The sequence below is a fragment of the Tachyglossus aculeatus genome, chromosome 8 (assembly GCF_015852505.1).
Source record: "Tachyglossus aculeatus isolate mTacAcu1 chromosome 8, mTacAcu1.pri, whole genome shotgun sequence".
Lineage (NCBI taxonomy): Eukaryota > Metazoa > Chordata > Mammalia > Monotremata > Tachyglossidae > Tachyglossus > Tachyglossus aculeatus.
Window position 1 is genome coordinate 38,489,877 of NC_052073.1, and position 23,179 is coordinate 38,513,055.

Sequence of the window (23,179 nt, forward strand, 5' to 3'; positions counted from 1 at the left end):
GGGGCAGAGCGCCCAGATCCCACCCACGCACGCTTCCCACCCAGGAGGAATCCGCCGGGGCGACGTTCACACTCCGCAAAGCACCAAGCTCCCGCCCGCGACGCGCTTCCCACTCGGGAAGAATTCCCGTTAGGCGTCACTCGCCCGGAGCGAAGCCCCCCAGGCTCCCGCCCACGAGCGCTCGGCGAGACCCTCGAGCTGGTTCCATCATCAATCATCAATCGTATTTATTGAGCGCTTACTATGTGCAGAGCACTGTACTAAGCGCTTAGCCTGTTCCAGGGACGGAGCGGGCACCCCACGCCCCGGGCACGGTTTTCACGTGGAGCGTCAGAGGCGGTGGGTGTCTATTAATAATAATAATAATAATAACGGCATTTATGAAGTGCTTACTATGTGCAAAGCACTCATTCATTCAGTCGTATTTATTGAGCGCTTACTGTGTGCAGAGCACTGTACTAAGAGCTTGGGAGGTCCACGTTGGCAACATACAGACTGTGAGCCCACTCTTTTAGACTGTGAGCCCACTGTTGGGTAGGGACTGTCTCTATATGTTGCCAATTTGTACTTCCCAAGCGCTTAGTACAGTGCCCTGCACATAGTAAGCGCTCAATAAATACGATTGATGATGATGATACAGAGACGGTCCCTACCCGACGGCGGGCTTACGGTCTAGAAGGGGGAGACAGACAACAAAACAAAACATGTTAACAAAATAAAACAAATGCAATAGTAAATATGTATTGTATTCATTCATTCAATCATATTTATTGAGCGCTTACTGTGTGCAGAGCACTGGACTAAGCGCTGGGGAGGTTACAAGGTGATCAGGTTGTCCCACGGGGGGTTCGCAGTCTTCATCCCCATTTTACAGACGAGGTCGCTGAGGCACGGAGAAGTGAAGTGACTTGCCCAAAGTCACCCAGCTGACAGTTGGCGGAGCCAGGATTTGAACCCATGACCTCTGCCTCCAAAGTCCATGTTCTTGCCACTGAGCCACGCTGCTTCTCTAACGTTGGCATTTGTTATGCGCTTACTATGTGCTAAGCACTGGGGGGGGATACAAGGGGATGAGGTTGTCCCACGGGGGGCTCACAGTCTTCATCCCCATTTTCCAGATGAGGGAACTGAGGCCCAGAGAAGTGAAGTGACTCGCCCAAAGTCACCCGGCTGACAAGTGGCAGAGCCGGGATTAGAACCCACGACCTCTGACTCCCATTACCTGCGCTTCTGGCCTCCGCTCGCCCAATCTCCACCGCTTTCTCCCGTTTTTGGCACCGTGGAAGGCAAGGGCGACCTTCTGGATTCCCGGCCCGGGGCGTCTATCGTGTACGTCTATGTCTTGGGCGGTTTCTGTGGCAGAGGCATTTATTAATAATAATAACGACGGCATTTATTAAGCGCTTACTATGTGCAAAGCACTGTTCTAAGCGCTGGGGAGGTTCCCAGGTGATCAGCTTGTCCCACGGGGGGCTCACAGTCTTCATCCCCATTTTCCAGACGATCTGAGGCCCAGAGAAGTTAAGTGACCTGCCCAAAGTCACACAGCTGACAAGCGGTGGAGGGGGGAAGGCTCCGGACAGGCTCACAGTCATTCATTCAGTCGTATTTATCGAGCGCTCACTGTGTGCAGAACACTGTACTAAGCGCTTGGGAAGTACAAGCGCTTAGAACAGTGCTTTGTACATAGTAAGCGCTTAATAAATGCCATCGTTATTATTATTATTACAAGTTGGCGACATATAGAGACGCTCCCTACCCAACAGCGGGCTCTTGCTGGCTGTGAGTCCTTAGGTAATAATAATAATGTTGGTATTTGTTAAGCGCTTACTACGTGCAAAGCACTGTTCTAAGCGCTGGGGTAGATCCAAGTTGATCAGGTTGTCCCACGTGAGGCTCACAGTCTTAATCCCCATTTTACAGATGAGGGAACTGAGGCACAGAGAAGTTAAGTCATTTCACTTGGCGGGGACTCTGCCCTCATCGGGAAAGTGGGGATTAGTACAGTGCTCTGCACATAGTAAGCGCTCAATAAATACGATTGATGTTGATGACGATGATGATTAAGACCGTGAGCCTCATGCGGGACCGGGACGGCGTCCAAACCGATGTGCCGGAATCCACCCCGGCGCTTAGTACAGTGCCTGGCATATAGTTCTGGACTGTGAGCCCACTGTTGGGTAGGGACCGTCTCCCCAGCGCTTGGAACAGTGCTTGGCACATAGTAAGCGCTGAAGGGGTAGGGACCGTCTCTCTATGTTGCCAATTTGGACTTCCCAAGCGCTTAGTCCAGTGCTCTGCACACAGCGCTCAATAAATACGATTGAATGAATGAATATAGTTTTGTTTTGTTGTCCGTCTCCCCCTTCTAAACTGTGAGCCCGTTGTTGGGTAGGGACCGTCTCTAGATGTTGCCGACTTGGACTTCCCAAGCGCTTAGTACAGTGCTCTGCACACAGTAAGCGTTCAATAAATACGATCGAATGAATGAATGAATGAATACCTTGTATCCCCCCCCCCCCCCCAGCGCTTAGAACAGTGACTGAGCCCCTTCCTTCCTCTCCCCCTCCTTCCCCTCCCCACAGCACCTGGATATATGTTTGTACAGATTTATTATTCGATTTATTTTATTTGTAGAGAAGCAGCGTGGCTCAGTGGAAAAAGCCCGGGCTTTGGAGTCAGAGGTCATGGGTTCAAATGCCGGCTCCGCCACTTGTCAACTGTGTGACTTTGGGCAAGTCACTTCACTTCTCTGGGCCTCAGTTCCCTCATCTGGAAAATGGGGATGAAGACTGTGAGCCCCCCGTGGGACAACCTGATCACCTTGTAAATTCCCCAGCGCTTAGAACAGTGCTCTGCACATAGTAAACGCTTAATAAATGCCATTATTATTATTGTTATTATTATTATTTGTACATATTCTATTTATTGTATTTTGTTAATATGTTTTGTTTTGTTCTCTGTCCCCCCTTCTAGACTGTGAGCCCACTGTTGGGTAGGGACCGTCTCTAGATGTTGCCAACTTGGACTTCCCAAGCGCTTAGTCTAGTGCTCTTCACACAGTAAGCATTCAATAAATACGATTCAATGAATAAATGAATGACCGTCTCTAGATGTCGCCGACTTGGACTTCCCAAGCGCTCAGTCCACTGCTCTGCACACAGTAAGCGCTCAATAAATACGATTGAATGAATGAATGGATGACCGTCTCTAGATGTTGCCGACTTGGACTTCCCAAGCGCTTAGTCCAGTGCTCTGCACACAGTAAGCGCTCAATAAATACGATTGAATGAATGAATGGATGACCGTCTCTAGATGTTGCCGACTTGGACTTCCCAAGCGCTTAGTCCAGTGCTCTGCACACAGTAAGCACTCAATAAATACGATTGAATGAATGAATGAGTGACCGTCTCTAGATGTTGCTGACTTGTCCTTCCCAAGCGCTTAGTCCAGTGCTCTGCACACAGTAAGCGCTCAATAAATATGATTGAATGAATGAATGAATGACCATCTCTAGATGTTGCTGACTTGGACTTCCCAAGCGCTTAGTCCAGTGCTCTGCACACAGTAAGCGCTCAATAAATACGATTGAATGAATGACCGTCTCTAGATGTCGCCGACTGTCCTTCCCATGCACTTAGTCCAGTGCTCTGCACACACTAAGCGCTCAATAAATGTGAATGAATGAATGGATGACCGTCTCTAGATGTTGCCGACTTGGACTTCCCAAGCGCTTAGTCCAGTGCTCTGCACACAGTAAGCGCTCAACAAATACGATTGAATGAATGAATGACCGTCTCTAGATGTTGCTGACTTGGACTTCCCAAGCGCTTAGTCCAGTGCTCTGCACACAGAAAGCGCTCAATAAATACGATTGAATGAATGAATGGATGACCGTCTCTAGATGTTGCCGACTTGGACTTCCCAAGCGCTTAGTCCAGTGCTCTGCACACAGTAAGCGCTCAATACGATTGAATGAATGAATGACCGCTTCTAGATGTTGCCGACGTGGACTTCCCAAGCGCTTAGTCCAGTGCTCTGCACACAGTAAGCGCTCAATAAATACGATTGAATGAATGACCGTCTCTAGATGTCGCCGACTTGTCCTTCCCAAGCGCTTAGTCCAGTGCTCTGCACACACTAAGCGCTCAATAAATGTGAATGAATGAATGGGTGACCGTCTCTAGATGTTGCCGACTTGGACTTCCCAAGCGCTTAGTCCAGTGCTCTGCACACAGTAAGCGCTCAATAAATACGATTGAATGAATGACCGTCTCTAGATGTCGCCGACTTGTCCTTCCCAAGCGCTTAGTCCAGTGCTCTGCACACAGTAAGCGCTCAATAAATACGATTGAATGAATGACCATCTCTAGATGTCGCCGACTTGTCCTTCCCAAGCGCTTAGTCCAGTGCTCTGCACACACTAAGCGCTCAATAAATATGAATGAATGAATGGATGACCGTCTCTAGATGTCGCCGACTTGGACTTCCCAAGCGCTTCGTCCAGTGCTCTGCACACAGTAAGCGCTCAATAAATACCATTGAATGAATGAATGATGGAGCCGCCCGGGCCTCGGCCAGAGGTCAAGGAAGTCAAAGGTCAAGGGGGTGGGGCCCTGCGGGTCTGCTGTTGCTAGGTAACCCGCATCCTCCCCCTCCATCTTTTGACGCCCCAACTGCTCCAAGGATGGAACTCCCACCCGGCGTTGCTAGGGAACGGGAGCCAGGGAATCCCATCTTGCCCCCCGGGAGTCCTTCCTGCCTCGTTGCCCCCTGACCCCGCCGAGGACCACCCGCAGCCATGAACCTTGGTGCCATGGAGGAGGAGAATCTCAGCCAATATTTCCAGCTGCAGTATGGCCAGCGACTGCTGGACCTGCTCTCGTGAGTAGCCGGGGCCGGCCATGGCCCGTAGCCGTCCTCCCCTCCCCAGCTGCCCGGATTAGGGGGGGAGGGCTCCGGGGCCGGGCCGGGCACCCCCCGAACGGAGCCCGGTGGCGGGGTCCCCGCAGGTCGTTCGCCCCAGCCGGAGAGGAGTCGCTGTCGTCGTCCCCCTTCATCCGGCTCCTGGAGAAGAAGAAGGAGGCCCGAGTGGTCCACCGGGCCATGGAGGGCCAGAAGGAGGTGAGGAGGGGACGAAGGGGAAAGGCCCCGCCGCCCGGACTGCCGGGACACCCCCGGGGGGGGTCCGACTGACGGCGCCCCGGCCCCGGGCCGTCCCCCAGACCTTCAGGAGGAAGATGGAGGCCCTGAATGTGCGCTGGGAAGAGCTGGGCAACAAGGAGCTGCAGCTGAAAGCTCACATCCAGAAGTTCGAGCAGTTCGTGCAGGTCTGGGAAGGGGGACGGGACCACGGCCGGCCCCGGCCCGGGGCCCCCTCGCCCCCGCCAACCCCTACGGGTGGGCCTGGCAGGCCCTCAGGCCGGGGTGGGGCGACAGGAATGATGGCAATAATCAATTATTATAATAATAATGTTGGTATTTGTTAAGCGCTTACTATGTGCCAAGCACTGTTCGAAGCGCTGGGGGTGGGGGGAAATGCGCGGTAATCAAGGTTGTCCCACGTGGGGCTCACAGTCTTCATCCCCATTTTCCAGATGAGGGAACTGAGGCACAGGGAAGTGAAGTGACTTGGCCAAAGTCACACAGCTGGCAAGTGGCAAGCGCTGACTGTGTGCAGAGCACTGGACTAAGCGCTTGGGAAGTCCAAGTTGGCAACATAGAGAGACGGGCCCCACCCGACAGCGGGCTCACAGTCTAGAAGGGGGAGACAGGGGACAAAACCAAACATATTAACCATCAGGGGGTCGCGTAGCTAGTAATAATAATAATAATAATAACTAGTAACAATAATAATAATGATAGCGTTTATTAAATGCTTACTATGTGCAAAGCACTGGGGTGGTTACAAGGTGATCAGGTTGTCCCACGTAGGGCTCACAGTCTTATTCCCCATTTGACAGATGAGGTGACGGAGGCCCAGAGAATGATAGTAATAATAATGATGGCGTTTGTTAAGCGCTTACTATGTGCAAAGCACTGTTCTAAGCGCTGGGGAGGTTACAAGGCGATCAGGTTGTCCCACGTAGGGCTCACAGTCTTAATCCCCATTTGACGGATGAGGTAATGGAGGCTCAGAGAATAATAGTAATAATAATGATGGCGTTTGTTAAGCGCTTACTATGTGCAAAGCACTGTTCTAAGCGCTGGGGAGGTTACAAGGTGATCAGGTTGCCCCACGTGGGGCTCACAGTCTTAATCCCCATTTCACAGATTAGGTGACGGAGGCCCAGAGAATAATAGTAATAATAATGATGGCGTTTGTTAAGCGCTTACTATGTGCAGAGCACGGTTCTAAGCGCTGGGGATGTTACAAGGTGATCAGGTTGTCCAACGTGGGGCTCACAATCTTAATCCCCATTTGACAGATGAGGTAACCGAGGCCCAGAGAATAATAATAATAATAATAATAATGATGATGGCATTTGTTAAGCGCTTACTATGTGCAAAGCCCTGTTCTAAGCACTGGGGAGGTTACAAGGTGATCAGGTTGTCCAACGTGGGGCTCACAGTTGTAATCCCCATTTGACAGATGAGGTAACCGAGGCCCAGAGAAGTGAAGTCACTTGCCCAAAGTCACACAGCTGACAAGTGGCGGAGCCGGAATAATAATAATGATGATGATGAAATTTTTTAAGCGCTTACTCTGTGCAAAGCATGTTCTAAGCGCTGGGGAGGTTACAAGGTGATCAGGTTGTCCCACGGGGGGCTCACAGTCTTAGTCCCCGTGTGACAGATGAGGCGACTGAGGCACTGAGAAGTGAAGTGACTTGCCCAAAGTCACCCAGCTGACAATTGGCGGAGCTGGGATTTGAACCCATGACCTCTGACTCCAAAGCCCGGGCTCTTTCCACTGAGCCACGCTGCTTCTTGGGAACTACAAGTCGACAACCTCTAGAGACGGTCCCTACCCGACAACGGGCTCACGGCCTAGAAGGGGGAGACGGACAAAAAAACAAAACATAGTAAATGTGCCAGGCTCCGTACTAAGCGCTGGGGTGGTTGATTATTAATAGTAATAATACTGATGTGTCTAGACTGTGAGCCCGTTGTTTGGTAGGGACTCTCTCTACGTGTTGCCGATTTGTCCAGTGCTCTGCACAAAGTGAGAGAAGTGAAGCGACTTGCCCAAAGCCACCCAGCTGACAAGTGGCGGAGCTGGGATTCGAACCCATGACCTCCGACTCGGAAGGCCGGGCTCTTTCCGCCGCTTCTCAGTGGGTGCCTGGCAAGTCCCGTCGTCCTGATTGGTAATAATAATACTAATTCTGGCATTTATTAAGCGCTTACTATGTGCGAAGCCCTGTTCTAAGCGCCGGAGAGGTTACAAGATTATCAGGTTGTCCCTTGTGGGGCTCACAGTCTCAATCCCCATTTTCCAGATGAGGTCACTGAGGCCCAGAGAAGTGAAGGGACTTGCCCCATTTTTCAGATGAGGTCACTGAGGCCCAGAGAAGTGAAGGGACTTGCCCAAAGTCACCCAGCTGACAATTGGCAGAGAAGCAGCGTGGCTCAGTGGAACGAGCCCGGGCTTTGGAGTCAGAGGTCATGGGTTCAAATCCCGGCCCCGCCACTTAGCTGTGTGCCTTTGGGCAAGTTACTTGACTTCTCTGTGCCTCAGTTCCCTCATCTGTAATAATAATAATAATAATGTTGGCATTTGTTAAGCGCTTACTATGTGCAAAGCACTGTTCTAAGCACTGGCGGGGATACAAAGTGATCAGGTTGTCCCATGTGGGGTTCACAGTCTTAATCCCCATTTCCCAGATGAGGGAACTGAGGCTCAGAGAAGTGAAGTGACTTGCCCAAGGTCACACAGCAGACATGTGGCGGAGCCGGAATTCGAACCCACGACCTCTGACTCCAAAGCCCGGGCTCTTTCCACCGGGCCACGCTGCTTCTCTAAAGAAGCAGCGAAAAATGGGGATTAAGTCTGTGAGCCCCAGGGGGGACAACCTGATCACTTTGTATCCCCCCCAGCGCTTAGAACAGTGCACATAGTAAGCGCTTAATAAATGCCATCATTATTATTATTATTATTAATTGGCGGAGCCGGGGTTTGAACCCGCGACCTCTGACTCCAAAGCCCAAGCTCTTTCCACTGGGCCACTCTGCTTCTGTAAAGAAGCAGCGTAAAATGGGGATTAAGTCTGTGAGCCCCAGGGGGGACAACCTGATCGCTTTGTATCCTCCCCAGTGCTTAGAACAGTGCACATAGTAAGCGCTTAATAAATGCCATCATTATTATTATTATTATTAATTGGCGGAGCCGGGGTTTGAACCCACGACCTCTGACTCCAAAGCCCGGGCTCTTTCCACCGGGCCACGCTGCTTCTCTAAAGAAGCAGCGAAAAATGGGGATTAAGTCTGTGAGCCCCAGGGGGGACAACCTGATCACTTTGTATCCCCCCCAGCGCTTAGAACAGTGCACATAGTAAGCGCTTAATAAATGCCATCGTTATTATTATTAATTGGCGGAGCTGGGGTTTGAACCCGCGACCTCTGACTCCAAAGCCCGGGCTCTTTCCACCGGGCCACGCTGCTTCTCTAAAGAAGCAGCGTAAAATGGGGATTAAGTCTGTGAGCCCCAGGGGGGACAACCTGATCGCTTTGCATCCCCCCCAGCGCTTAGAACAGGGCACGTAGTAAGCGCTTAATAAACGCCATCATTATTATTATTATTATTATTATTAATTGGCGGAGCCGGGGTTTGAAGCCGCGACCTCTGACACCAAAGCCCGGGCTCTTTCCACCGGGCCACGCTGCTTCTCTAAAGAAGCAGCGTAAAATGGGGATTAAGTCTGTGAGCCCCCCCGGTACAACCTGATCACTTTGCATCCCCCCCAGCGCTTAGAACAGTGCACATAGTAAGCGCTTAATAAATGCCATCATTATTATTATTATTATTATTATTAATTGGCGGAGCCGGGTCAAAGCCCGGGCTCTTTCCACCGGGCCACGCTGCTTCTCTAAAGAAGCAGCGTAAAATGGGGATTAAGTCTGTGAGCCCCAGGTGGGACAACCTGATCACTTTACATCCTCCCCAGCGCTTAGAACAATGCACATATAAGCACTTAATAAATGCCATTATTATTATTATTAATAATTGGTGGAGCCGGGGTTCGAAGCCGCGACCTCTGACTCCAAAGCCCGGGCTCTTTCCACCGGGCCACGCTGCTTCTCTAAAGAAGCAGCGTAAAATGGGGATTAAGTCTGTGAGCCCCAGGGGGGACAACCTGATCGCTTTGCATCCTCCCCAGCGCTTAGAACAGTGCACATAGTAAGTGCTTAATAAATGCCATTATTATTATTATTAATAATTGGTGGAGCCGGGGTTCGAAGCCGCGACCTCTGACTCCAAAGCCCAGGCTCTTTCCACCGGGCCACGCTGCTTCTCTAAAGAAGCAGCGTAAAATGGGGATTAAGTCTGTGAGCCCCAGGGGGGACAACCTGATCGCTTTGCATCCCCCCCAGCGCATAGAACAGTGCGCATAGTAAGCGCTTAATAAATGCCATCATTATTATTATTATTATTAATTGGCGGAGCAGGGGTTTGAGGCCGCGACCTCTGACTCCAAAGCCCGGGCTCTTTCCACCGGCCACGCTGCTTCTCTAAAGAAGCAGCATAAAATGGGGATTAAGTCTGTGAGCCCCAGGGGGGACAACCAGATCACTTTGTATCCCCCCCAGCGCTTAGAACAGTGCACATAGTAAGCGCTTAATAAATGCCATTATTATTATTATTATTATTATTATTATTATTATTATTAATTGGCGGAGCCGGGGTTTGAAGCCGTGACCTCTGACTCCAAAGCCCGGGCTCTTTCCACCGAGAAGCAGCGTAAAATGGGGATTAAGTCTGTGAGCCCCAGGGGCGACAACCTGATCACTTTGCATCCCCCCCAGCGCTTAGAACAGTGCACATAGTAAGCACTTAATAAATGCCATCATTATTATCATTATTATTAATTGGCGGAGCCGGGGTTTGAACCCGCGACCTCTGACTCCAAAGCCCGGGCTCTTTCCACCGGGCCACGCTGCTTCTCTAAAGAAGCAGCGTAAAATGGGGATTAAGTCTGTGAGCCCCCCGTGGGACAACCTGATCGCTTTGCATCCCCCCCAGCACTTAGAACAGTGCACATAGTAAGCGCTTAATAAATGCCATCATTATTATTATTATTATTAATTGGCGGAGCTGGGGTTTGAAGCCGCGACCTCTGACACCAAAGCCCGGGCTCTTTCCACCGGGCCACGCTGCTTCTCTAAAGAAGCAGCGTAAAATGGGGATTAAGTCTGTGAGCCCCCCCTGGTACAACCTGATCACTTTGCATCCCCCCCAGCGCTTAGAACAGTGCACATAGTAAGCGCTTAATAAATGCCATCATTATTATTATTATTATTATTAATTGGCGGAGCCGGGTCAAAGCCCGGGCTCTTTCCACCGGGCCACGATGCTTCTCTAAAGAAGCAGCGTAAAATGGGGATTAAGTCTGTGAGCCCCAGGTGGGACAACCTGATCACTTTACATCCTCCCCAGCGCTTAGAACAATGCACACATAAGCACTTAATAAATGCCATTATTATTATTATTATTAATAATTGGTGGAGCCGGGGTTCGAAGCCGCGACCTCTGACTCCAAAGCCCGGGCTCTTTCCACTGAGCCACACTGCTTCTCTAAAGAAGCAGCGTAAAATGGGGATTAAGTCTGTGAGCCCCAGGGGGACAACCTGATCACTTTGCATCCCCCCCAGCACTTAGAACAGTGCACATAGTAAGTGCTTAATAAATGCCATCATTATTATTATTATTATTAATTGGCGGAGCCGGGTCAAAGCCCAGGCTCTTTCCACCGGGCCACGCTGCTTCTCTAAAGAAGCAGCGTAAAATGGGGATTAAGTCTGTGAGCCCCCCGTGGGACAACCTGATCGCTTTGTATCCCCCCCAGTGCTTAGAACAGTGCACATAGTAAGCGCTTAATAAATGCCATCGTTATTATTACTAATTGGTGGAGCTGGGGTTTGAACCTGCAACCTCTGACTCCAGAGCCCGGGCTCTTTCCACCGGGCCACGCTGCTTCTCTAAAGAAGCAGCATAAAATGGGGATTAAGTCTGTGAGCCCCAGGGGGGACAACCTGATCACTTTGCATCCTCCCCAGCGCTTAGAACAGTGCACATAGTAAGCGCTTAATAAATGCCATCATTATTATTATTATTATTATTAATTGGCAGAGCCGGGGTCTGAACCCGCGACCTCTGACTCCAAAGCCCGGGCTCTTTCCACCGGGCCACGCAGCTTCTCTAAAGAAGCAGCGTAAAATGGGGATGAAGTCTGTGAGCCCCAGGGGGGACAACCTGATCACTTTGCATCCTCCCCAGTGCTTAGAACAGTGCACATAGTAAGCGCTTAATAAGTGCCATCATTATTATTATTATTATTAATTGGCGGAGCCGGGTCAAAGCCTGGGCTCTTTCCACCGGGCCACACTGCTTCTCTAAAGAAGCAGCGTAAAATGGGGATTAAGTCTGTGAGCCCCAGGGGGGACAACCTGATCACTTTGTATCCCCCCCAGCGCTTAGAACAGTGCACGTAGTAAGCGCTTAATAAATGCCACCATCATTATTATTATTAATTGGCGGAGCCGGGGTTTGAAGCCGCGACCTCTGACCCCAAAGCCCGGGCTCTTTCTTCTCCGGGTGTCCGGAGGGGCGGAGGGTCCCGGTCGGGGGGTCCCGGGGGTCCCCCGGGCCCCGCTGACGGCCCGCCCGTAGGAGAACGACCAGAAGCGGATCCGCGCCCTGAAGAAGGCCAGCAAGGAGCGGGAGTTGAAGAGGCAGCGCGGGCAGGAGCTGGCCAAGGCCCGCCAGGAGATGGTCACCCTGAAGCAGGAGGACTTGCTGCTCAGCAGGCAGCTGCAGAGCTATTCCGTCTTCTACAAGTACCTGGAGAGAGTGGTGGAGACGTCGGAGGTGAGGCGGCGGGCGCGGCCGGCGGACGGACGGACCGGACCGGACGACACGGACAGGTCGTCGGGTTGTCCCACAAATGGGGCTCACTGTCTTCATAATAGTAATAATAATAATTCTGGTATTTGTTAAGCGCTTACTATGTGCCAAGCGCTGTTCTAAGCGCTGGGGGAGATACAGGGTCATCGGGTTGTCCCACGTGGGACTCACTGTCTTCTTAATAAGAATAATAATAATAATAATAATTCTGGTATTTGTTAAGCGCTTACTATGTGCCAAAGCACTGCTCTAAGCGCTGGGGGAGATACAAGGTGATCGGGTTGTCCCACGTGGGACTCCCAGTCTTCATCCCCATTTTCCAGATGAGGGAACCGAGGCCCAGAGAAGTGAAGTGACTTGCCCAAAGTCCCACAGCTGACAAGGGGCGGAGTCGGAATGAGAACCCGACTTGGAGAAGCAGCGTGGCTTAGTGGCAAGAGCCGGGGTTTAGGAATCAGAGGTCATTCATTCATTCAATCGTATTTATTGAGCGCTTACTCTGTGCAGAGCACTGTACTGAGCGCTTGGGAGGTGGCAATACAACAATAAACAGACACACCGTGTTTTGTTTTGTCGTCCGTCTCCCCCTTCTAGACCGCGAGCCCGTTGTCGGGTCGGGACCGTCTCTCTATGTTGCCGACTTGGACTTCCCAAGCGCTTAGTCCAGTGCTCTGCACACGGTAAGCGCTCAATAAATACGATTGAGTGAACGAATCCCCTGCCCACCACCTTGTCAAGCGCTTACTGTGTGCGGAGCACTGTACTAAGCGCTTGGGAGAGTCCAATATAATAATGTAACAGAGCTGGTAGGCACATTCTTTTAGACGGTGAGCCCACTGTTGGGTGGGGACCGTCTCTGTATGTTGCCAACTTGGACTTCCCAAGTGCTTAGTACAGTGCTCTGCACACAGTAAGCGCTCAATAAATACGATTGATTGATTGATTGATTGATTGATTCCCTGCCCACGACAGTCTCGGGGGGCCCCGAGCCGGCCGGCCTCGTGACCTCGGGCTTTGCCTCGCTGGGCCTCGGTTTCCCCTCCTGTAGAATGGGGAGCCGCCCGTCCCTCCGGCTTAGACTGGGAGTCCCGGGAGGGACGGGGCCCGCGTCCAGTCGGTTCTGTTGTACGGCCTGCGCAAACTTGGCTTGTGGTCAGCGCTCGACCGAAACCCTAATAAATCAGTCAATCAATCAATCGTATTTATTGAGCGCTTACTGTGTGCAGAGCACTGGACTAAGCGCTTGGGAAGTACAAGTTGGCAACATATAGAGGCAGTCCCTACCCAACAGTGGGCTCACAGTCTAAAAGGGGAAGACAGAGAGCAAAACCAAACATACTAACAAAATAAAATAGAATAGATATGTACAAGTAAAATAAATAAATAAATAAATAGAGCAATAAATCTGTACGAACATATATACAGGTGCTGTGGGGAAGGGAAGGAGGTAAGACTGTGGGGATGGAGAGGGGAACGAGGGGGAGAGGAAGGAAGGGGCTCAGTCCGGGAAGGCCTCCTGGAGGAGGTGAGCTCTCAGCAGGGCCTTGAAGGGAGGAAGAGAGCCAGCTTGGCGGATGGGCAGAGGGATTGGGGGCATTCCAGGCCCGGGGGAGGACGTGGGCCGGGGGTCGATGGCGGGACGGGCGAGAGGACTTCTCTGGGCCTCGGTCCCCCCTTCCGGAAAATGGGGATTGACTGTGAGCCCCCACGTGGGACCACCTGATGGCCCGGCGCTTACCGCACGCCCTCCCCGTCAGTTCGAGGAGATCTACGAGGTGATGGGCCGCTACAAGACGCTGGTCAGCATGCACCAGGACCTCATTCAGTCGGCCCAGGAGGGCCAGGAGAAGATCGAGCAGGCCAAGGGGCGGCTGGCCCGCTACATGGAGGAGAAGGACGACGAGATCCTGCAGCACAACAACGACCTGGCCCGGCTCCAGATGCGCTTCGACCGGGCCCGCAGCGACGTCATCATCTGGGTGAGGAGCCCACCCCGCCGGGGCCGGGCACCCCCCCGGGGCCGCCTCGCGTCCCCCCCGCCCCCCGGCTCACCCCCTTCCCCGCCGCGCAGGAGTCGCGCTGGGCTCACATCCAGAACACGGCTGCCAAGAAGACCCTCCTCCTGGGCACCATCAAGATGGCCACGCTGAACCTCTTCCAGATTGTCAGCAAGCAGCTGAAGGAGACCACCTCCGTGCCCGTGGAGGACACCCACAAGCAGCTCGATATGGTAGGGGGGCGGCCAGGGGACGGTCAGGCAGTCAATCGATCGATCAATCATATTTACTGAGCGCTTACCGCGTGCGGAGCACTGGACCGAAGCGCTTGGGAAGTCCAAGCCGGCCACGTAGAGAGACGGTCCCTACCCGACAGCGGGCTCACAGTCTAGAAGGGGGAGACAGAGAATCAATCAATCAATCAATCAATCATATTTATTGAGCGCTTACCGCGTGCAGAGCACTGGACTAAGCGCTTGGGAAGTCCAATTCAGCCACGTAGAGAGACGGTCCCTACCCAACAGTGGGCTCACAGTCTAGAAGGGGGAGACAGAGAATCAATCAATCGTATTTATTGAGCGCTTACCGTGTGCAGAGCACTGGACTAAGCGCTTGGGAAGTCCAAGTCGGCCACATAGTCCCTACCTAACAGCGGGCTCACAGTCTAGAGGGGGGAGACAGAGAACCAATCAATCAATCGTATTTATTGAGCGCTTATCGTGTACAGAGCACTGGACTTAAGCGCTTGGGAAGTCCAAGTTGGCCACATAGACGGTCCCTACCCAACAGCAGGCTCACAGTCTAGAAGGGGGAGACAGACAACAAAACATATTAATAAAATAAATAGAATAGTATTAATTCATTCAATCATTTATTGAGCGCTTACTGTGTGGAGAGCACTGGACTGAAGCGCTTGGGAAGTCCAAGTCGGCCACGTAGAGAGACGGTCCCTACCCAACGGCGGGCTCACAGTCTAGAAGGGGGAGACAGAGAATCAATCAATCAATCAATCAATCATATTTATTGAGCGCTTACCGCGTGCAGAGCACTGGACTAAGCGCTTGGGAAGTCCAATTCAGCCACGTAGAGAGACGGTCCCTACCCAACAGTGGGCTCACAGTCTAGAAGGGGGAGACAGAGAATCAATCAATCGTATTTATTGAGCGCTTACCGTGTGCAGAGCACTGGACTAAGCGCTTGGGAAGTCCAAGTCGGCCACATAGTCCCTACCTAACAGCGGGCTCACAGTCTAGAAGGGGGAGACAGAGAATCAATCAATCAATCGTATTTATTGAGCGCTTATCGTGTACAGAGCACTGGACTTAAGCGCTTGGGAAGTCCAAGTTGGCCACATAGACGGTTCCTACCCAACAGCAGGCTCACAGTCTAGAAGGGGGAGACAGACAACAAAACATATTAATAAAATAAATAGAATAGTATTAATTCATTCAATCATTTATTGAGCGCTTACTGTGTGCAGAGCACTGGACTGAAGCGCTTGGGAAGTCCAAGTCGGCCACGTAGAGAGACGGTCCTTACCCAACAGCGGGCTCACAGGCTAGAAGGGGGAGACAGAAAATCAGTCAATCAATCAATTGTATTCATTGAGTGCTTACTGCGTGCAGAGCACTGGACTAAGCGCTTGGGAAGTCCAAGTCGGCCACATAGACGGTCCCTACCCGACAGTGGGCTCACAGTCTAGAAGGGGGAAACAGAGAATCAATCAGTTGTATTTATTGAGCGCTTATCGTGTGCAGAGCACTGGACTTAAGCACTTGGGAAGTCCAAGTCGGCCACATAGATGGTCCCTACCCGACAGCGGGCTCACAGTCTAGAAGGGGGAGACAGAGAATCAATCAATCAATCGTATTCATTGAGCGCTTACTGCATGCAGAGCACTGGACTAAGCGCTTGGGAAGTCCAAAGTCGGCCACATAGAGAGACGGTCCCTACCCGACAGCGGGCTCACAGTCTAGAAGGGGGAGACAGACAACAAAACAAAACATATTAACAGAATAAAATAAATAGAATAGTATTAATCATTCAATTGTATTCATTGAGCGCTTACTGTGTGCAGAGCACTGGACTAAGCGCTTGGGAAGTCCAAGTTGGAAACATACAGGGATGGTCCCTGCCCAACAGTGGGCTCACAGTCTAGAGCAAATTAAAACATAGTAACAAAATGAAATAAATTAGACATGTACAAGTAAAATAGAGTAATAAATATGTATAAACATATATACATATATCCAGGTGCTGTGGGGAAGGGAAGGAGGTAAGGCAGGGGGGATGGAGAGGGGGAGGAGGAGGAGAGGAAGGAGGGGGCTCAGTCTGGGAAGGCCTCCTGGAGGAGGTGAGCTCTCAGTAGGGCCTTGAAGGGAGGAAGAGAGTGAGCTTGGTGGATCAATCAATCAATCAATCGTATCTATTGAGCACTTGCTGTGTGCAAAGCACTGTACTAAGTGCTTGGGAAGTCCAGGTTGGCAACATATAGAGACGGTCCCTACCCAACAGTGGGCTCACAGTCTAGAAGGGGGAGACAGAGAACAAAACCAAACATATTAACAAAATAAAATAAGTAGAATAGATATGTACAAGTAAAATAAATCAATAAATAGAGTAATAAATCCGTACAAACATATATACATCTATCCAGGTGCTGTGGGGAAGGAAAGGAGGTAGGGTGGGGGGGATGGAGAGGGGGAGGAGGGGGCTGAGTGTGGGAAGGCCTCCTGGAGGAGGTGAGCTCTCAGTAGGGCCTTGAAGGGAGGAAGAGAGCCAGCTTGGCGGATGGGCAGAGGGAGGGCATTATATGTATATATGTTTGAACATATTTATTACTGTATTAATTTTACTTGTACATATCTATTCTATTAATTTTATTTTGTTAGTATGTTTGGTTTTGTTCTCTGTCTCCCCCTTTTAGACTGTGAGCCCACAGTTGGGTAGGGACCATCTCTATACGTTGCCAACTTGGACTTCCCAAGCGCTTATTCCAGTGCTCTGCACACAGTAAGCGCTCAATCAATACGATTGATGAATTGATTGACTGATTCCGGGCCGGGGGAGGACGTGGGCCGGGGGTCGACGGGACGGGCGAGAACGAGGTACGGTGAGGAGGTGAGCGGCGGCAGAGGAGCGGAGGGTGCGGGCTGCGATGGAGAAGGACAGAAGGGAGGGGAGGGAGGAGGGGGCCAGGGGATGGATGGATGGATGGACAGCCTGGAAGCGGAGGGTGAGGTCCTTCCTCCCCGGGGCGGGCGCGGCGGCCCGCTGTAGCCCGCCCCACCACCCTTTTAGATCCAACAGTACATCCAGGACCTGGCGGACATCTGGTCCGAGCTGAAGAAGACCCAGAGCCGCATCTAGGCCCGGCCCGGCCGCCCCGTGCCCCTGCCCCTCGAAACTATTACATTTTTGGAGAGAAAATCCCAGCGTCCTCTCTGCTCTCCGGCCCCACTGACCATCCCTCGCCCACCGGGAAGCCCCGCGGTGTCAAATCCCGGCTCCGCCAACTGTCAGCTGTGTGACTTGGGGCAAGACACTTCTCTGGGCCTCATCTGGAAAATGGGAATTAAGACTGTGAGCCCCCTGTGGGACAACCTGATCAATCAATCGTCAATCAATCGTATTTATTGAGCGCTTACTATGTGCAGAGCACTGTACTAAGCGCTTGATCACCTGATCACCTTGTTACCTCCCCAGCGCTTAGAACAGTGCCTTGCACATAGTAAGCGCTTAACAAATGCCATCATCATCATCGTTATTATTATTATTATTACTATGTGCCAAGCACCGTCCTAAGCGCTGGGGAGGTTACAAGGTGATCAGGTTGTTCCCCGGGGGGGCTCCCGGTCTTCATGGAGAAGCAGCGTGGCTCGGTGGAAAGAGCCCGGGCATCAGGAGGTTAATAATAATAATAACAACAATGGTGTTTGTTAAGCGCTTACTATGTGCCAAGCACCGTCCTAAGCGCTGGGGAGGTTACAAGGTGATCAGGTTGTTCCACGGGGGGCTTACAGTCCTCATGGAGATGCAGCGTGGCTCGGTGGAAAGAGCCCGGGCGTCAGGAGGTTAATAATAATAATAACAACGATGGTGTTTGTTAAGCGCTTACTATGTGCCACGCACTGTCCTAAGCGCTGGGGAGGTTACAAGGTGATCAGGTTGTTCCACGGGGGGCTTACAGTCCTCATGGAGATGCAGCATGGCTCGGTGGAAAGAGCCCGGGCATCAGGAAGTTAATAATAATAATAACAACAATGGTGTTTGTTAAGCGCTTACTATGTGCCAAGCACTGTCCTAAGCGCTGGGGAGGTTACAAGGTGATCAGGTTGTTCCACGGGGGGCTTACAGTCCTCATGGAGATGCAGCGTGGCTCGGTGGAAAGAGCCCGGGTGTCAGGAGGTTAATAATAATAATAACAACGATGGTGTTTGTTAAGCGCTTACTATGTGCCAAGCACTGTCCTAAGCGCTGGGGAGGTTACAAGGTGATCAGGTTGTTCCACAGGGGGCTCCCAGTCTTCATGGAGAAGCAGCGTGGCTTGGTGGAAAGAGCCTGGGCGTCAGGAGGTTAATAATAATAATAACAACGATGGTGTTTGTTAAGCGCTTACTATGTGCCAAGCACTGTCCTAAGCGCTGGGGAGGTTACAAGGTGATCAGGTTGTTCCACAGGGGGCTCCCAGTCTTCATGGAGAAGCAGCGTGGCTTGGTGGAAAGAGCCTGGGCGTCAGGAGGTTAATAATAATAATAACAACGATGGTGTTTGTTAAGCGCTTACTATGTGCCAAGCACTGTCCTAAGCGCTGGGGAGGTTACAAGGTGATCAGGTTGTTCCACGGGGGGCTCACAGTCTTCATGGAGAAGCAGCGTGGCTCGGTGGAAAGAGCCCGGGCATCAAGAGGTTAATAATAATAATAATAATAATAATAATGATGCAGCGTGGCTCAGTGGAAAGAGCCCGGGCTTTGGAGTCAGAGGTCATGGGTTCAAATCCCGGCTCCGCCAATTGTCAGCTGGGTGACTTTGGGCAAGTCACTTCTCTGTGCCTCAGTTCCCTCATCTGTAAAATGGGAATTAAGACTGTGAGCCCCCTGTGGGACAACCTGATCACCTTGTTACCTCCCCAGCACTTAGAATGGTGCTTTGCACATAGTAAGTGCGTAACAAATGCCATCATCATTATTATTATTATTACTATGTGCCAAGCGCTGGGGAGGTTACAAGGTGATCAGGTTGTTACATGGAGGGGCTCCCAGTCTTCATGTACAAGCAGCGTGGATAACGATGGGGTTTGTTAAGCGCTTACTATGTGCCAAGCACTGTCCTAAGCGCTGAGGAGGTTACAAGGTGATCAGGTTGTTCTACGGGGGGTGGGGGGCTCCCAGTCTTCACGGAGAATCAGCGTGGCGAGGTGGAAGGAGCCCAGGCATCAGGTTAATAATAATAATAATAATAATAATGATGGTGTTTAAGCACTTACTATGTGCCAAGCACTGTCCTAAGCGCTGGGGAGGTTACAAGGTGATCAGGTTGTTCCACGGGGGGCTCACAGTCTTCATGGAGAAGCAGCGTGGCGTTAAGCGCTTACTATGTGCCAAGCACTGTCCTAAGCGCTGGGGAGGTTACAAGGTGATCAGGTTATTCCACGGGGGGCTCCCAGTCTTCATGGAGAAGCAGCGTGGTTTAGTGGAAAGAGCCCGGGCTTCGGAGTCAGAGGTCATGGGTTCAAATCCCGGCTCCGCCAACTGTCAGCTGTGTGACTTTGGGCAAGTCACATCACTTCTCTGGGCCTCAGTTACCCCATCTGTAAAATGGGGATTAAAACTGTGAGCCCCCCATGGGACAACCTGATTACCTTGTAACCTCCCCAGCGCTTTGCACATAGTAAGTGCTTAACGAATACCATTATTATTATCCCCATTTTCCAGATGAGGGAACTGAGGCCCAGAGACGTTGTGACTTGCCCAAAGCCACCCAGCTGACAGTCGGCGGAGCCGGGATCTGAACCCATGACCTCCGACTCCGAAACCCGGGCTCTTTCCACCGAGCCACGCTGCTTCCCCCGGCTCCGCTCCTCGTCCGCTGGGCGACCTCGGGTAAGTCGCTTCGCTTCTCGGCGCCTCGGTTCCCTCATCCGTAAAATGGGGATGAAGACCGGGAGCCCCACGGGGGACAGGGACCGTGTCCGACCCACCTGGCTTGCATCCAACCCCCCCCCGTGCTCAGTACGGCGCCTGGCACATAGGAAGCGCTTAACGAATACCATCATTCATTCGATCGTATTTATTGAGCGCTTACTGTGTGCAGAGCACTGTACTAAGCGCTTGGGAAGTACCAGTTGGCAGCATATAACGTCAATGCTATATTATCGGTTTGCCGGGGAGGGGGGAAGCGAGAGGGCAGAGACAGCAGCTTCCGTGAGACCCGCGTTTCTCCCCAGGTAATAATAATAATAATAATAATAATAATAATGATGATTCATTCATTCATTCATTCCATCATATTTATTACATTAGTATTAGTATTACATTAGTGTTACATTAGTATTTAGTACTTAGTGCTCTGCACATAGTAAGCGCTCAATAAATACGATTGATGATGATGATGATTGAGCGCTTACTGTGTGCAGAGCACTGGACTAAGCGCTTGAGAAGAACAAGTCGGCAACACATAGAGACGGTCCCTACCCAACAGCGGGCTCACAGGCTAGAAGGGGGAGACAGAGAACAAAACCAAACATGCTAACAAAATAAAATAAATAGAATAAATATGTACAAATGAAATAACTGAATATTGTAATAAATATGTACAAATACGTCCCCCTCCAGGCAGGGCTCCGGCCTCTTCCTTCAGAGACTCCGGGCGGAAATCGGGGGTCGCGTGGGGGGGGATGGTGGTGGCGGGGTCGGAGGTCAGAGGTCGTTGTGGGGGGCGGGGGGGTCAGCCGGTGATCCTGATGTCGGGTGGTGGGGTCGGGGGTCAAAAGTTGTGGGGTGGGGGTGGCAGCCGGTGACCCTGACGTTGGGGTCGGAGGTCGTTGGGGGGGGTATCAGCCGGCGGTCCTGACGTCAGGTGGAGGAGTTGGGGGTCAGAGGTCAGAAGTTGTTGGGGGGGGGGGTGTCAGATGGTGATCCTGACCGGGGGTCAGAGGTCAAAGGTCATGGGGGGTCGGTCAGCCGGTGACCCTGACTTTGGGGTCGGAGGTCGTTGGGGGGGTATCAGCCGGTGGTCCTGACGTCAGGTGGAGTTGGGGGTCAGAGGTCAGAAGTTGTTGGGGGGGGTGTCACGGTGATCCTGACCGGGGGTCAGAGGTCGTGGGGGAGTCGGTCAGCCGGTGACCCTGACGTTGGGGTCGGAGGTCGTTGGGGGGGGTATCAGCCGGCGGTCCTGATGTCAGGTGGAGGAGTTGGGGGTCAGAGGTCAGAAGTTGTTGGGGGGGGGGTGTCACGGTGATCCTGACCGGGGGTCAGAGGTCGTGGGGGGGGTCGGTCAGCCGGTGATCCTGCCCTCATGTCGGGCGGCGGGGTCGGAGGTCAGAGGTGGTTGGGGGGGTCGTCAGCCGGTGATCGCCACGTCGGGGTCGGGGGTCGTTGTGGGGGAACGGGGGTCAGCCGGTGATCCTGGGGTCGGAGGTCGTTGGGAGGGGTCGGTCGGTGATCCCGACGTCGGGGTCGGGGGTCGTTGTGGGGGAACGGGGGTCAGCCGGTAATCCTGGGTCGGTCGGTGATCCTGCCGTCGGGGTCGGAGGTCAGAAGTCGTGGGGGAACGGGGGTCAGCCGGTGATGCTGCCGTCGGGGTCGGAGGTCGGAGGTCGCCGTGGGGGAACCGGGGTCAGCCGGTGATCCTGGCGTCGGGTCGCCGTGTGGCATTGTTGGCGGCGCTGGCGGCGAGATGCGGGGGCAGGATGTGCAGGAGCTGTTCTCGGACGACCATCTCCAGGATCTGCTCCTTGGTGCGCACGTCGGGCCGCAGCCACTGGCGCGACAGGCGGCGGAGACGCGCGAAGGCCGCCCGCGGGCCCAGAGACGCCCGGTAACGGAACGCGCGGAACCGCCGCCCCAGACGATCCGGGCCCACCCGCCCCGGGGGCTCCGCTGCTTCTTCTTCTTCTTCCTCCTCCTCCTCCTCCTCCTCCTCTAAATCGGGCCCCGCGCGCTCCCGCTTCTCCTCCGCCTCAGCCGGGCCGGGGCGCTCCCTCATCGCCTCAGCGGGCTCCGCGCGCTCCCGCATCGTCTCCTCGAGCCACGCGCGCTCCCGCGCCTCTTCGGCGGGCCCCGCGCGCTCCCGTCCGTCATTGAGGCCGGCGCGCTCCCTCATCGCCTCAGCGGGCCCCGCGCGCTCCCGCATCGCCTCCTCGGGCCACGCGCGCTCCCGCGCCTCTTCATTGGGCCCCGCGCGCTCCCGTCCGTCAGCGAGGCAGACACACTCCCTCATAGCCTCAGCGGGCCACACGCGCTCCCGCGCCTCTTCAGCGGGCCCCGCGCGCTCCCGTCCGTCAGCGAGGCCGGCGCGCTCCCGCATCTCCTCAGCGGGCCACGCGCGCTCCCGCGCCCCTTCAGCGGGCCACGCGCGTTCCCGTCCGTCAGCGAGGCCGGCGCGCTCCCGCATCGCTTTCTCGAGCCACGCGCGCTCCCTCCTCTGCTCAGGGGGGCACTCCTCCTCGGCTCGGCCAGCGCGCTCCCTCATCTCCTCAACGGGGCCCGCGCGCCCCCGCTCCTCCTCGTCCAGGCCGGCGCGCTCCCGCATCTCCGCCTCATCCGGGCCGTCGCGCCCCCGCCCTTCTTTAGCCGGGCCTGCGCGCTCCCGCGCCCCTTCGGCGGGCCCCGCGCGCCCCCGTCCGTCAGCGAGGCCGGCGCGCTCCCGCATCACCTCAGCGCGCCCCCGTCCGTCAGCGAGGCGGACGCGCCCCCGCGTCTCTAAAGTGGGGTCGGCGCGCTCCCGTCCGTCAGGGAGGCCAGCGCGCTCCCGCTCCTCCTCAGGCGGGCCGGCGCGCTCCCGCGCCTCAACAGAGAGCCGCGCGCGCTCCCGTCTGTCAGCGAGGCCGGCGCGCTCCCGCGTCGCGTCCTCGAACCACGCGCGCTCCCGCATCCCCCCAGCGGGCCCCGCGCGCC

General features: G+C 53.5%; 2 protein-coding genes across 3 annotated transcripts; one reads left to right on the top strand and one right to left on the bottom strand.

The window, feature by feature from the left end:
• The first annotated feature begins 4,535 nt into the window (after nt 1–4,535).
• On the top strand, nt 4,536–17,490 carry CCDC42 (coiled-coil domain containing 42). Of its 2 annotated transcripts, XM_038750534.1 has the most exons (7): nt 4,539–4,884; nt 5,013–5,124; nt 5,226–5,330; nt 11,831–12,028; nt 13,822–14,043; nt 14,136–14,294; nt 17,362–17,490. In XM_038750534.1, the coding sequence occupies exons 1-7, from the start codon at nt 4,802–4,804 to the stop codon at nt 17,428–17,430; spliced, it is 948 nt and encodes a 315-aa protein (XP_038606462.1). In that variant the 5' UTR covers nt 4,539–4,801; the 3' UTR covers nt 17,431–17,490. The 2 variants fall into 2 exon arrangements, with proteins under 2 accessions (XP_038606463.1, XP_038606462.1); XM_038750535.1 differs by lacking the exon at nt 5,226–5,330 and having other exon boundaries at nt 4,536–4,884.
• Nucleotides 17,491–21,564: 4,074 nt separating this feature from the next.
• Nucleotides 21,565–23,179, bottom strand: LOC119931716 (RNA-binding protein 25-like). The gene is made up of 3 exons (XM_038750584.1): nt 22,491–23,179; nt 21,642–22,187; nt 21,565–21,575 (listed from the first exon to the last, which is right to left on the bottom strand). The coding sequence occupies exons 1-2, from the start codon at nt 23,154–23,156 to the stop codon at nt 21,900–21,902; spliced, it is 954 nt and encodes a 317-aa protein (XP_038606512.1). The 5' UTR covers nt 23,157–23,179; the 3' UTR covers nt 21,565–21,575; nt 21,642–21,899.